Genomic DNA, 12,908 nt, shown 5'->3' with positions numbered 1-12,908 from the left:
GTTACATAAGATTTCTAGCTCATGACATTGACACTGTTCCCAGCAGCTACAGTGAATGCTTAACAACTTTCTCTTAAAAGCTCTTTTACAAAATTTTTCTTTTAGCTAGTGCATTAGATTTTCACATTACTATTGAAAGTGAAAAGACACTTTCTATCTCTGTTATTACCTAAACGTCCTCTCTCAGGTGAGAGAAAGGGGAGAAGCAACCAGTATACTAGTCATCTGCTTACAACACAGAACAGCAAATGCCCAGTCCCTGAACTGTACTCCGCAGACCCAATAAGAGTCTATGTAGTGCCTGGTTATTGTGCACTTTTGTCCTGACTAAAGCAACATTCATTTGTTGATATATTCATGTGATTCTGCAAAGGTGTCATAAAAGGTAAGTTTTGTCCCCTTGTTCAGTTAAGTTAGAACTAGACTGAGTGTGCTGTTTAAATTAAAGATGATTCAGTAGTTAAGCTGCGCTATCCTGGAAAACAGTAGTGCTGTTCCTTGCTCTGTCACTGGCTTCCTGTGCTAATGCAGGAACAAATCAGTGCCATTTCAGTGGCAGTATAGGTTCTGTTGTGGCTGCAGTAATGTTGCACCATTCCTTGTGGTGAAGTCCTTGATAAGCAAAGCAGCCTTGCTGCAGTGGACTTTAATCCTGAGACTCTGCATGCAATCTAATGTTAACAGTCAGTATCCCTGGTGCTTAGGTGCTCATGATCTCTTATTTCAGTGGTTAGGCTCAACAATTTGAGCTGACCTGTTTAACATTGAACTGAAGTGGTTGGGGTGCCCCTGTCTCTGAGAAGGGTAAAAAATTGCAGACGTACATATTAAAGATGTCAGATTTTGTTGGTTACTAATATAATTGATTGAAAAGACTATGATGTAACTAGTGTATGTGTTTTTCTTACTGGTTACAGCTGAATGTCTACACCAAATAATTGTGGTCCTTTTAATTTCAGAGTATGTTACTACTTCCAGCTAAATATTGTCCTTAACTGCTGTTTAAGTAATAAATTGGAATGAAATACTCTGTCCTTTTTGACTGCCAAGGGTATTTTTCTGTCAGTCTTCAGAAAAATTTCTTTGATTCATGCTTCATTGGTAAATTCATGTGTTCATAGCAACTAGCAGCTGTAAACTGAATTTTGTGATGTTTCTAGTTGTTCTTTTTGTTCAAAAGGTTGAAAAGCTTATTTCTTTGCATAAACTGTGAGACTAATTTTCCACCTCTGTATTTAAAGACCAACCAGAAATGTTAACGTGCATGTCTCAAATCCTGAGTGTGGCTCTTACCCTGTCACCTGCAGACATGTCTACATGAAAACTTACCAGTGTTTATCTCTACTAGTGGTATATCTATTAGCTTTTCCAGGAAAAGCAGGGACAAACATTTAGGATTAATACTTCTATGTTTAATTTCATGTTGAAAGTAATTGTAGAATGCTTTATTATCAAATAACTAATGCAATTGGTAACTTTTTGGGGTTTAGAATCATAGAACCATTTAGGCTGGAAAAGACAATTTGAAGATCAAGTCCAACAATTAACCAAATACTGCCAAGTCCACCAGTAAACCATTTCCCTCAGCACCACGTCTACCTGTCTTTTAAGTACCTCCAGGGATGATGACTCCACCACTTCCCTGGGCAGTCTGTTCCAATGGTTGATAACCCTTTCCGTGAAGAAATTTTTCCTAGTATCCAGTCTGAACCTCCCCAGAATGAGAAATTTACCAGGATTGTGACTTATTATTTCAATGTTACAGGTTCATGAAAGCTTTAAGTTATGCTTCATTAGATAAAGAAGATTTATTAAGTCCCATTAACCAAAACACACTTCAGCGTTCCTCCTCTGTTCGCTCCATGGTTTCTAATGCTACGTATGGTAGCTCTGATGATTACATTGGCCTTGCTCTCCCAGTGGATATCAATGAAATATTTCAGGTATGTATGTGATAACTGAATTAGTTCATTTGCATTTTCATACTGAAATGAAAATAGTCAACTATTGCATTTCCATCAGAATATATTCGATCTAGAGACACCAGGAAAAATGGATGTAGTACTTTAAAGGAATGTATTTTGGAGAAGAAGAGTTTTTGTAACCTGTTCACAGAGAAGTGCTAGTCTGTTTTGTATTATTGGGCAAATAATGACCCAGGCTAGAAGAGTGCTAAACAGTGGTAGCATAAATATGCTGTCAAAAGATTTATAGTTGACAGCTACCTTTTCTCCTAAAGCTAGCATAGTCTGTGGACATTTGTTAATACCTCATTAGCCAACTAGTTGATATGTTCATTGGTCAACCGTAAATGATGTGCATAATCACAGAGTTAATTTCCAGCTACCAGGATTAAATATTACTTTAATTGTATATATATCATATAGCATTAAATTATATTGTCTTTGTTTAACCTCACAGATGTGTATATTTAAGTGTTTTATCAATTGCCTTCCTCTTTCTGCTTCATTAAAACACATTCCTCTCTAACATACTGATGTATCACAGGGTTTAATATTGTTCTTAATTATCAAAAACAGGACATGGTCTATATCAAAGGTAAATCAGTGGCTTCCTTATCTTTAGTTTACTTAGTCTTTACCTTTCAAACCTAAATTACTTTCTTACTAATCTCAAAAAATTACTAAAGCTAGCGGAAAGGCAAAATTTTCTATCATACCTGGTTCTATTTCCCCTTTATGAAATGACTGCTTTTTCTTTCTCCTTTAGAGTTTTTTTGCTGTATTTATGTTGCCTCATTTCTTCTCTCAACTCTTTTTGTAGAGATGAGACACATCTTGACTCTGCATCTTACAGGCAACATTTTAGATGTCCTGGGTGTTTTTGCACCGCTCTCCTGAGTTCTCCAGTGGTGTAGAGTGATCGTGGACAGATAGATCATTAATAACCACTTCCAGGACACTGGTTTCCTTACAGCCTGTCACCACTGTATTTGAGCATTTACTGACTGTTCATGAGCCTTGCTTAAGAAATGTTCATTCACAAATGTATGTTTTTCTCATTGGCTTTTCTTTAGTACTCAGGACCCCATTTTTAATTTCTTCTTTTAATTAGACCTTTTTCCTACAGTAAAAAATGGACATTTTATTTCCTCATGAAATCTGTTTTTCCTTTGTATATGATCACACCTATGCTAATTTTAATTTTCATGTGAATATTCCAGGTAAAGGAAACTCCGTATTTCCAGAAGAAGACGACACCTCCATTTGATGACCGTGGAGCTAGGGTTTTTGTACCTGATGCAGGAGGTACTGGTTTTGTTCCTCTTCTGTACCTTTCTGTTGTTTATTTGTACATTGGGGGCAGGATGGGGTGGGGTGTGGTGGTCTTGGTCTAGTTGCTGATTTTTCTGCACAGGAAAGGTATATTTCTAGCTGTTCAGTTTTGAGAGCTGTGTTCTGGATTGAGGGTAGCAGGCCTTTAATTCCCTGTTCTATTTAGTTTGAGATTGTGTTGTTGCTTTGAAGCAACGTAAGCGTGGTCTCGCTTTGATTACATATCTTTGATTGTAATACAAGCTTATTCTAATCGAAGCCAGATTGTTACTTTCTTAAATGCAGTATCACTAAACTTTAGCTGAAATAGTGTACGTTTGCCACATACACATTTAGACTTCTCTTTGATTACACATGAATTTATAGGAACCTATAAAGGTGTTAGGTATGTATTTCGGAGAGTAAATTTTGTCTTTCTCTGATGTTTCTGTGACAGTTGATCAGTGGTTGTGGTGGGACATGGTACAAGAGAGTGCACTTCCTTTTTTACTCCAGAGTAGTCAGAAATCTGTGGGGCACCAATATGTGTCTTTTCAGTAGGTCGACTGAAAAGGAAGCGTTGGAACTGGTCCTAAAGCAGTATGGGGTAGCTGTTGTCTTGCCTCCTGATTAACTGGAATGTTATTGCAAGTGCTTTGAACATCCAAAGAGACACACCTTAGTGATTTTATTTTTTCTTTCTTTTTTGTTGTTAATGTATTATATAAAGCTGATTTCCCTGAAAGTGTTTCTGAAGTTGCTAAGTTTCTGTGTAAACAACTCCTGTTCAAAATTCTATTTGTTGATATGTTCCACCCAGGGGAGAGCACGGCACTAAAGTGTCTTCAGCTTATTGCTGCATTGTCAACTCTAGCTTATTCCTATTTCAGGCACTAAGTCATAGGGGTTTTTTAAATTGTGTTTCTGTGTTCATTGGTGCATGTGTCATTTAAACATCTGGTATGTTGTTGTACTAATCTTGTTTGATACTATGAAAATTTGTAACATATTCGTGTTACATGGCTATTACTGTTACTAATGTTGATATAATGTCAGGATTTACCACATATCCTCTTACAGTATGCGTGTTTAGAGGTTGAGTTCTGTCCTTTGCAATGTTTTGTTGTATATGGTAAGCTGGGACTAAAATGTGCTGTCTGTTAACCACTCAAGAAAAAGTTTCTAGATCTTCACACACGCCACCTTCCCAGCCTTGAAAGGGGAAATCTAGTTGCAATAATGTTGGTTGCTTGGTTTTGGTTCTTTTCTGATGTCTAATTGCTTACCTATAGGTCTTCCATCAGGTACAAGTGATGTTGTCAAAAGCCCTTTTCAGATGCTCCGACAGCAGATCAGTCTCACAGAAATAATGAATACCAGCCGTTCAGATGCCTCTCAGTTTTTAGAAAATACAGAGGATACGGGGCTACAGGAGCACACAGATGAGAACTGCCTTTACTGTGTCTGCATTCAAATACTGGGTTATCAGCCTAACAACAAAGTGAATTCTTCGTATAGTCGTACAGGTTAGTGTTCCGTGTGGGGAAGGGTGATAAAACTGAATGAAAATAGTGAGGTTTGCTCATCTTCAAAATTTATTGATCTGTAAGGCTTTTTTCCTTACTGGCTGACCTTGAAATTAATTCTCCTTAATGACCTCACTGTGCAACCAATGGTATTTCTACAGTTATTTCTATCTTTTTGATTTCTAGTGGTGGTAGTATGACTAGGTGCCTGCATGGATTTTTTAAATATTTCTAAGAGCTTATCAAAATACAAAATTTGAAGCCTTATTTAGTACTTAAAATCTGTGTCCTGAAAAATGATATTTGCTGTCAAACTAATTAAAAGTCTGACTTCAAAGCAAGTCTATACCATAAAACAAAACTAAGGAAATCTGAGGAGTCTGAAGTTGAGCTGTAATTTCTGGTAGTTAGTTACCTTTCTTCATATTTTGAGATTCAGAATTATTTTTTCCTGACCTCCTTGCCAGAGCTTGCAGTTGCATGCCTTTTTGCAATGTCTGTAATAAAAAGATAATCCAGGAGTGGATGCTTAGTAGGAATCATCACTGGTTTACAATGGTTTTACATGTTCAGGTAGTAACACATAAATAGTACTGTTGGCAAGGGGGATGATGGACAAAATGTGAGGAATGGCCCAGAGAGCTGAGTTTGAGCTTGAGTTTGGTATTGAGAAGGGGTGGCAAATAAAATCCCAATTGTAGTCTTCAAATAAGCATAAGGGTATTACAAGTGTGGCAGAGACAGGCTCTTGTCGGAGGCACAAAGCCAAGGGACGGGAGGCCACCAACATATGTTGTAGGAATAGAAATTCCAGTTGAACATGAGGGGAAGCTCTTTGCCATATAACCTCATCTCATTTTGAGGTGAACGCTTCTCTGAGCAAGGGTGATCTCCAAAAGTCCCTTCAGACCTGTGGTTTTCTGTGGTTCTATTAACTGTGCAACCATTAAGAGCTTAGCTTTTATATTCATGTTTTTACATTCAAAGTGCTGAAGGCTGTGAATAGTGAAACCTCCAAGACAAATCTTATTTGTCATATCTTTCTGTTAATGAAGTCAGAGCCCTTTCTGCAACACCTGTGATAATTGTGTGAGCAAAAAAATTTATGCGTATGCAAGAGGATCTTTATTGTGTTTTGTAAAATAGAGCACAGACCTACCAATAAGAGCTGTCTGTGTGACTACAGTTTTTTTGCTTCCATCACTGTCTAAATGAGTTTATAATTTTCACTTGAGTATTTTAAGATTTGAAAAAGGTGATTTTTAGACATTTTAAGTATGACTTGTCCAAAATCCAACATCTACTTTCCAGCTGGTTTATATGCGCAGTACTTAGTGCGCCAGTGCTTACCATTGTTGAAATACAAGAAAAGCATTTGAAGTGAGGAAAAGTGTGAATAACAAAGATGCAACATCTTGTTTGTGTCAGATTTTTCAGACATTCCATATACTGACTGGTGTGGGCAGACCATACACAATCACTTAGATGTGCATTCCTCCAAGTTTTCTGGAATTTCAGGCTGTAGTGATGCAGTATCGCATGGTTCAGCTAGCAGCACCAAGAGTACAGAGCTTGTGCTAGGTAAGTTTGGGAGCATTATGATTGTTAGAGACTAAAACTCTTAAAGTATTTTTTAGATAATTGTGGAAAAATAGTATTTCGTTTATACACACTGCCAGACAGTAATGCCCATTATTTAAAAAACAAAAACAAACAAAAAAAAAACTGACAAAAGAACAAGAATAAAAACAACAACCAAAAAAACCCCTTTGGATGATTTAATTGTTACCCAAGAAAGTAGTTGCATTGTCCATGGTTATGGCAGATGGGAGAACATACTTTTAAACTCTTCTTCTTTTGCTATGCAGCATTTCTGCAGGTGGTTCAATACTTCTGTATCCAACATTGCAAGCAAACTGATTGTGCTTTTTTTTTTCCACACTAGTGTTAGTTTAAAAAAAAAAAATGAAAAAAATTACTGAATTTCTCTAGAGAGAAAGACATTTCATTTTTAGGCTTGTGTTTTACATTTTGGATTGTTGTAATTTCGTATGAAGTAGCTGATTGCTAACTTCTCCACCATCTGATAGAAAGAGACCAGGTGATAACTTGCCCAGTTTGCAACATGATTTTGTGGTGGAGACAGAGCTGTAATTGAATCTCACAGGTTTTTCCATTTATGGAAAAGTTTACCTTTTTGAAATATTTCTATGTTAAAATTCCATGGGAAATATTTGTTGGTACTTCAGAATACATACATAACTGCATGTGTGTTGTTTATGGAATGCTAAAACACTCATGTGGCGTACAGTTAGCACAACCAAAGACTATTCTGTTTAAACTCCATACTGTTTAATTTGTTTTTCCAGGAGTGAAGTCAATCCCAGATGACACACCGGTGTGCAGAATACTTCTGCGGAAAGAAGTCTTACGTTTAGTCATCAATTTGAGTAGTTCAGTAGGAACTAAGGGCCATGAAACCGGACTCTTGACGTAAGTTCAATAAATCTCAAAAGTTTTAGCAACATTTAGTTGTATCTGTTGTCTAAGGTCTCTGGGATAGTGATTCACTTTATTTCTGACTTCTCAAAAAATTATTCGGCAGATATGATAGAATGATTAAATGTAATGTACAAGCTAAGCAAAAAATTTTCCTTGTAATATTTTTGCTCCTTCTTTAATTCCTTATTCTGCCTCAGTCTTTCTAAAATCAGTAATTCAACTGCAGTGATATTTCATTACATACCCCAGTATATCGTGCATCTTTAAAAATGAAATAATAATTCCTTTTGAGTAATTGTTCCAAATAATATATATATCAGGTAAGCAGAATAAAAAACTGAAAGTAACTTCTTGAGAAATACAGATCTGCTTTGAGCAAGAGTACAACTACTGGAATTAATTTATAGAAAGATTCCTATATTTTAACATGATTTTAAGTCCAGAGACCAAATGTTATAATAAAACCTGTAGGTTTCTGGGCTAGTGACATTGGAAGCTGGCGTACATTTGCTTAAAAAAAAAAATGCAGAAATGCTCAGTTTTAAAAATGCTTACAGATAGTTAAATTAGGTTTTCTATATTTTTTGTTACTGCCATACAAGGGGATGCCAGTTTTTTGATAAACGGTTTTCTTTCTATATGTATTATTTTAAGATGTACGGAAACTCTGAGATCACCTCAACTTTCAAATTATATATTCTGTTTCATCTCGTTGATACATATTTCTTCCAGTTTGGTACAAAGTAACGTTGTCCTGATTTTTCTTGCTTCGTCAGATCCAGAATTTATTGTGCCTATTACTGAAGAGTTTTCCTTTATTTAATAATGACAATCAAAATCTAATTCAACCTTTTTAAAAGATATGATGGAAATCTGTTCAAGATTTAGAAAATTTTGGTTTTTCTGTTTTTCAGAATTAAGGAGAAGTATCCCCAAGCGTTCGATGACATATGCCTTTACTCTGAGGTGTCCTGCTTGTTAGCACATTGCACATTTCGACTCCCATCTCGAAGGTTCATTCAGGAGCTGTTTCAAGATGTGCAGTTCTTACAAGTAAGTGGAGGGTTCAAATGCGTTGAACACTCCAAAATGTGCCAGCTGGGGGCAGGTTTCATGTTTTGAATAAAAGATGCTTGCAGATATGTCTTAAAGGAAACCATTTAATGATGTTTCCCTAGTAAAATCCCTAATAACATTAATACTTCATCTGTCTCATTCTTTTAGATGCATGAAGAAGCAGAGGCAATTTTAGCAACACCAACAAAACAGCCAGTAATCGATACATCGGCTGAGTCCTGACATCTGTCTCACACAGCGCTTTGCATATAGACTTTCTGAAATCCTCAGACAACCTCTGACTGACTGGATAAAAAGCTTGGAGCATCATCTTCTAGACCGTTCCAGAAGCTACTGGTACCTGAAGACTGTACTGAAAACTTTTCCTTCCTCAACCAATTACTGCCCTAGTCTTTTGAGCCCTTTGGGGATTTATTAAACATTACCATAGTTTTAATAATAGTAATTACCAGTATATGCAAGAGCTGAGCACTGAACACCTCCACAAGTTTTCATTTCATTTTCTACCGTAAATTAAAACAAATAGGACAACACGCAGAGACGTCTTTTTTGATTGACTGCTGATTCTGTTCCAGAGAAGCAGAACAATGCCTTGCTTTTTAATCCCTGGATACCAGGAATCAGAGAGATGAGGGTGCGTTCCATTGCCAGCAGTGGGGAGCTGTACTGTAAATGTGGACACCAGGGGATTAATGTCAGCCCTTCTCTGTTGGTTTTTGTACTGTTTATAACACTACTTGGGGGTTTGTAACTTCAGACAGCAAGAAAAGCCTCTGTGAATCTGAGGTTTCTTTTAAGTTATTTTAATGTTGCTATAGTTCTAAGTCATTTTATTAGCAGGCTCTCCATTTTCATTACATTTACTTACATGTACCTTATCTGAACCAGTTAAGGATTTTCACTACAGTTTGATTTTTAAAAAGTAACAAATCATTTAAACTTAAAATGCTGAAATCAGATTGTTTTCCCTGAATGATATGCATGTGTTTGCAGTTTCTACACTCATGCTCATATAGTACAAATGTTGGTCTTACTCTTAACTAAAATCCTTTAAAAAGCATGATTTGTATCAGATAAATGAATATTGTATAAACTAAACTTGAAGACATTTAATCATTGCTGCTTTTGTGAAAAGACATAATATGAGTGTTTTCCAAGTTACATGAAAACAGCCTTTTATAAAAACAAAGGTTTATTTGAATTTTCAATGGGTGAGTGATCAGGCATCAGATAGTACTAATAATTGTAGTGAAAAGCCTTAAGTACCAAATTGTGGAGCAGCAGTACTTATAATTTTGTATTGGTATTTAAGACTACTTGCAAAAGTTAAATGATACAGCGACTGTTAATGACTGAAATAGTTGGCTCTATCATGTTACTAGTGAGGTTTCTAAATTACTGCGTGCAAGCCTAAAAAAAAAAGTAAGAATCCCCATCACTTTTATCATGATCTAAAGATTCAGAAGCCTTTATATGAAGGTAATATAAATATATGCAAATGTGTACATACAGTAGCATGGCCACCTTTGTTAGAATGCCTGTAATAGAAGGGATTACCCTTTGATTTTGATATAGGTGAATAATTCAGCTGGACTGTACTAAGTAGAACATATTTTTATCCATTCACTTTTACCATTTTTTATAATTGTCAGATTAATACTTAAGTGAAATTTATCCTGATGCTCATAACTCTGTTCTTACTAGCTATGCTACTGGAGATTTCAATAAGTGGTCCTGTGAACAGTAAAAGACAACTCTAGTGAAATGTAGAATTTATTTGTACTTATTGGAAATTTCATCTTGCCACATAAGCACTGCTTTGCAGCTATCACTTCACTGAGTTCTTTCATGCACTGCAGACCATCAGGTTCCGGTAAAGCAGATTGTAAGTTGCTGCTCATAGTCAAATTTAGTTCCTAAGATTATCTGTTCATGAGTTCCCACTGAAAGAAGGAGCAAAAAGAAACTTGTTCAACTCTTGTGTGGTCAGTGACACAAACAATGTATCTAAGTGTTAAGGCACCTTTGAAATGCTCTGAAAACATACCACACCAGTAACTATTGGACTTCTCTGGTCATAAGAAGTAAATGCTTCTGTAAAACCAAAATGTCAATCACAGTAGACCAAATAGTGGTATAAACTCCAAAGGAAATAATGTAGTTTTCCCAAAAATGGGGCTAGCATATCTTATACAGTAGTTTCAAACACTACCTCAGTTAGGCTAGAGTATAAGAGACTTGTTTTAGTAACTAGATGGGGTTACATCAAATAACTCCATGTTATTTTTCTGCAGTTTAAGCAAAATAAACAAGTTTTATCACCTGTATTTAAAAAGCCACCTTTGTTTATTTGTTACCAGTTTAACCCATAGCACTTATTGTAGAAAGCGCCATAGGAAGGCCTCTGATTATAAAAAGGTAAGCAAAAGCGATGTCAATATACTTTTGAAACAATCTCCATCCTGAAATGCTTATGTATTCTGAACTACTCGCTTGTTTGGGGATCCATGACAACAGAAGCTTGACGTATGAATTATGGCTGCAAATTCAGTTGTAAAACGTGATTATTTTTTTTTTCTAAAAGTGTATGAGTGTCAGTAGATTTCAACAAGTATGCATCAAGGATGTAAAGTCTGTACTGTACATAATACAACATTTCTAGAGTTAATTTACATATTTACATTAAGCTCACATTAATGTGTTTCATTTTAATTGGCAAATGAAGGGATATTGTTATTGAAGGAATTTGATATTGGCCTAGTTATAAACTGTGAATTTCTAATTCTATAGATTTCTGTTTTAAAACATCCCTTTCAAAGTTTGGGGTTTTATTTGTCTCACAATAAAACTTCAAAAGAAAACAGTAGTAAATAAAAATCATGCTTACATTAACCCTAGTAAAGAATCCCTCCACTTCTCCTAGAAAGGTTTGCAAGGGACGCTGACAGACCGCCTGCTCTGTATTTTTCCAGTCCGAACGATTGGTGATGCCGTCGAATAAGTCGTAAAGCATCTAGAGGTCACTTACACTCTATACAAATACAGTCTGGTTGCCGTGGCAAAGAAAACTCCTGAATGGCCCAGCGTGCTAACACAAATGCTCAGCCTTTGTGGGAAGAAGCTGTGAAACCAGTCACATTTAGTCTGCTGCATCAGCTGGATAATTTTCAGTCTCCTTTTGCAGCCAGCGGGCAAGTGCTGCCCGCTCCCAAGGGCAGAGAGCTCTGACTGAAGGGCTCCTGATTACCTCCCCAAGGGCCTGTTTCTCTCCTCTGGGTGAGGAGATGCTGAGTGCTCCCAGCTGCCATGGGTGTTGCTTGGAGCTGGAGATGGTCAGGCTTTGAGGTGCCTGACCTGTACGTTGGGCCCTTGGCATCCTGTGTTTGAAACAGTTGCTTTTCCTCATCTGGCAGCTCTTATTTGACCTGACGCACGTACCCTGAATGTCCTCCCATTGGGGTGAAGTCCAGAAGCATTTGGTAGAGTAGGGCTCAGTGGCTGGGCATGCTGAGGTTAGCTGCCCTCATAAACATTTGAAGAGGCAGCAGTGAGAATCCTCATCTTTTTGTTATCTTGTTTTTGAAACATGTAGTGGTTTTGAACAGGAGTTGTAATTTGCAGTGAGAGATTGGGAAAAAAACAAACAAACAAACATACAGCACCTTTACTGTGTGCCTGAAGAGAAAGGCAGCTGTGGGAGAGCTAGGCAGTAATCAAAGCCTCATGAGAGGTGAAAGAGTTGTTGTTTCTTCTTCTTAGTCTGTGTCCTGGACTTGGTATGTGGCTTTTTGGACTGCAGGAAACTGGTGTTACCTTGTAAGTGAACCTAAGCTCAGGCTGAGCAGTGCCAGCAGAAGGATTCTTGCTGGGCTTTGAAGCATCTCTGAGGTTTCTGCTCCCCTCCTGGCAAGGCTGCACAAGAGTCCTGTTACTCAGGGCTTCACTGGAGCCAGTTGAAAGCAGCTCCCATAGCTTGTTTTTTTAAGTTATGTTTCTCTGATCATGTGCTTATTAAAGGTATACTAGGCGAGAGTAAAATCTGAGACCTGTAAAAGACCTTTGGGAACATGCTAGAAGCCCTCCATCTCCTTGGCTTTTGTTTAACTCATTCTGCTTCCCTGGATAGTTTTGCTTTCAACAGGTTTGTGTGTTCAGTAAAGAATGTGGATTTTCTTTGGCCTATTTTTGTAACAGATAAATGCCACAGCATGCAGAAATTGCACATTTTGCTTGAGTTGCTTTGTAAAATACGCTATTTTATTTGAGAAATGTAATTTATGCCAAAAGTGTAACATGCCATTTTGCCACTGAGTAGGGTGTTTTAGCACAATAGGCAACATCTAACTAAGAGTGTAAAAGGCAGACATTTTGTAGATTTAATTGAAAAATTGTTCCAATACTGGGCTGTCAGCATCCCTAAAACTGCATTACAAGAGATTATCTAAATTAATCACTTTGAGGAGGGAAGGGATCAAGGAAGATCTCATGACTAATTCTCCCTGTCCCATGTGGTCTTTCTCTTTATTTA

The 12,908-nt window shown here is 37.0% G+C and overlaps 1 protein-coding gene across 2 annotated transcripts in view; it reads left to right on the top strand.

Moving 5' to 3' along the window:
- RICTOR (RPTOR independent companion of MTOR complex 2) overlaps positions 1 to 8,602 on the top strand; it is a 63,711-nt gene extending 55,109 nt beyond the window's left edge. Inside the window, exons 30-36 of one of the 2 annotated variants that reach the window (XM_074165732.1) lie at positions 1,766 to 1,943; positions 3,185 to 3,269; positions 4,568 to 4,801; positions 6,230 to 6,382; positions 7,171 to 7,294; positions 8,218 to 8,356; positions 8,528 to 8,602. In XM_074165732.1, coding sequence (XP_074021833.1) covers positions 1,766 to 1,943; positions 3,185 to 3,269; positions 4,568 to 4,801; positions 6,230 to 6,382; positions 7,171 to 7,294; positions 8,218 to 8,356; positions 8,528 to 8,602 — 988 coding nt within the window. The remainder of the gene's footprint in view (positions 1 to 1,765; positions 1,944 to 3,184; positions 3,270 to 4,567; positions 4,802 to 6,229; positions 6,383 to 7,170; positions 7,295 to 8,217; positions 8,357 to 8,527) is intronic. The other variant, XM_074165733.1, reaches the window with a different exon arrangement.
- Positions 8,603 to 12,908: the final 4,306 nt, after the last annotated feature.

Source organism: Numenius arquata, chromosome Z (assembly GCF_964106895.1).
Source record: "Numenius arquata chromosome Z, bNumArq3.hap1.1, whole genome shotgun sequence".
In the NCBI taxonomy this organism is placed as follows: domain Eukaryota; kingdom Metazoa; phylum Chordata; class Aves; order Charadriiformes; family Scolopacidae; genus Numenius; species Numenius arquata.
Note: the sequence above shows the minus strand (reverse complement) of the source record. Positions and strands in the feature narration are given on the sequence as shown.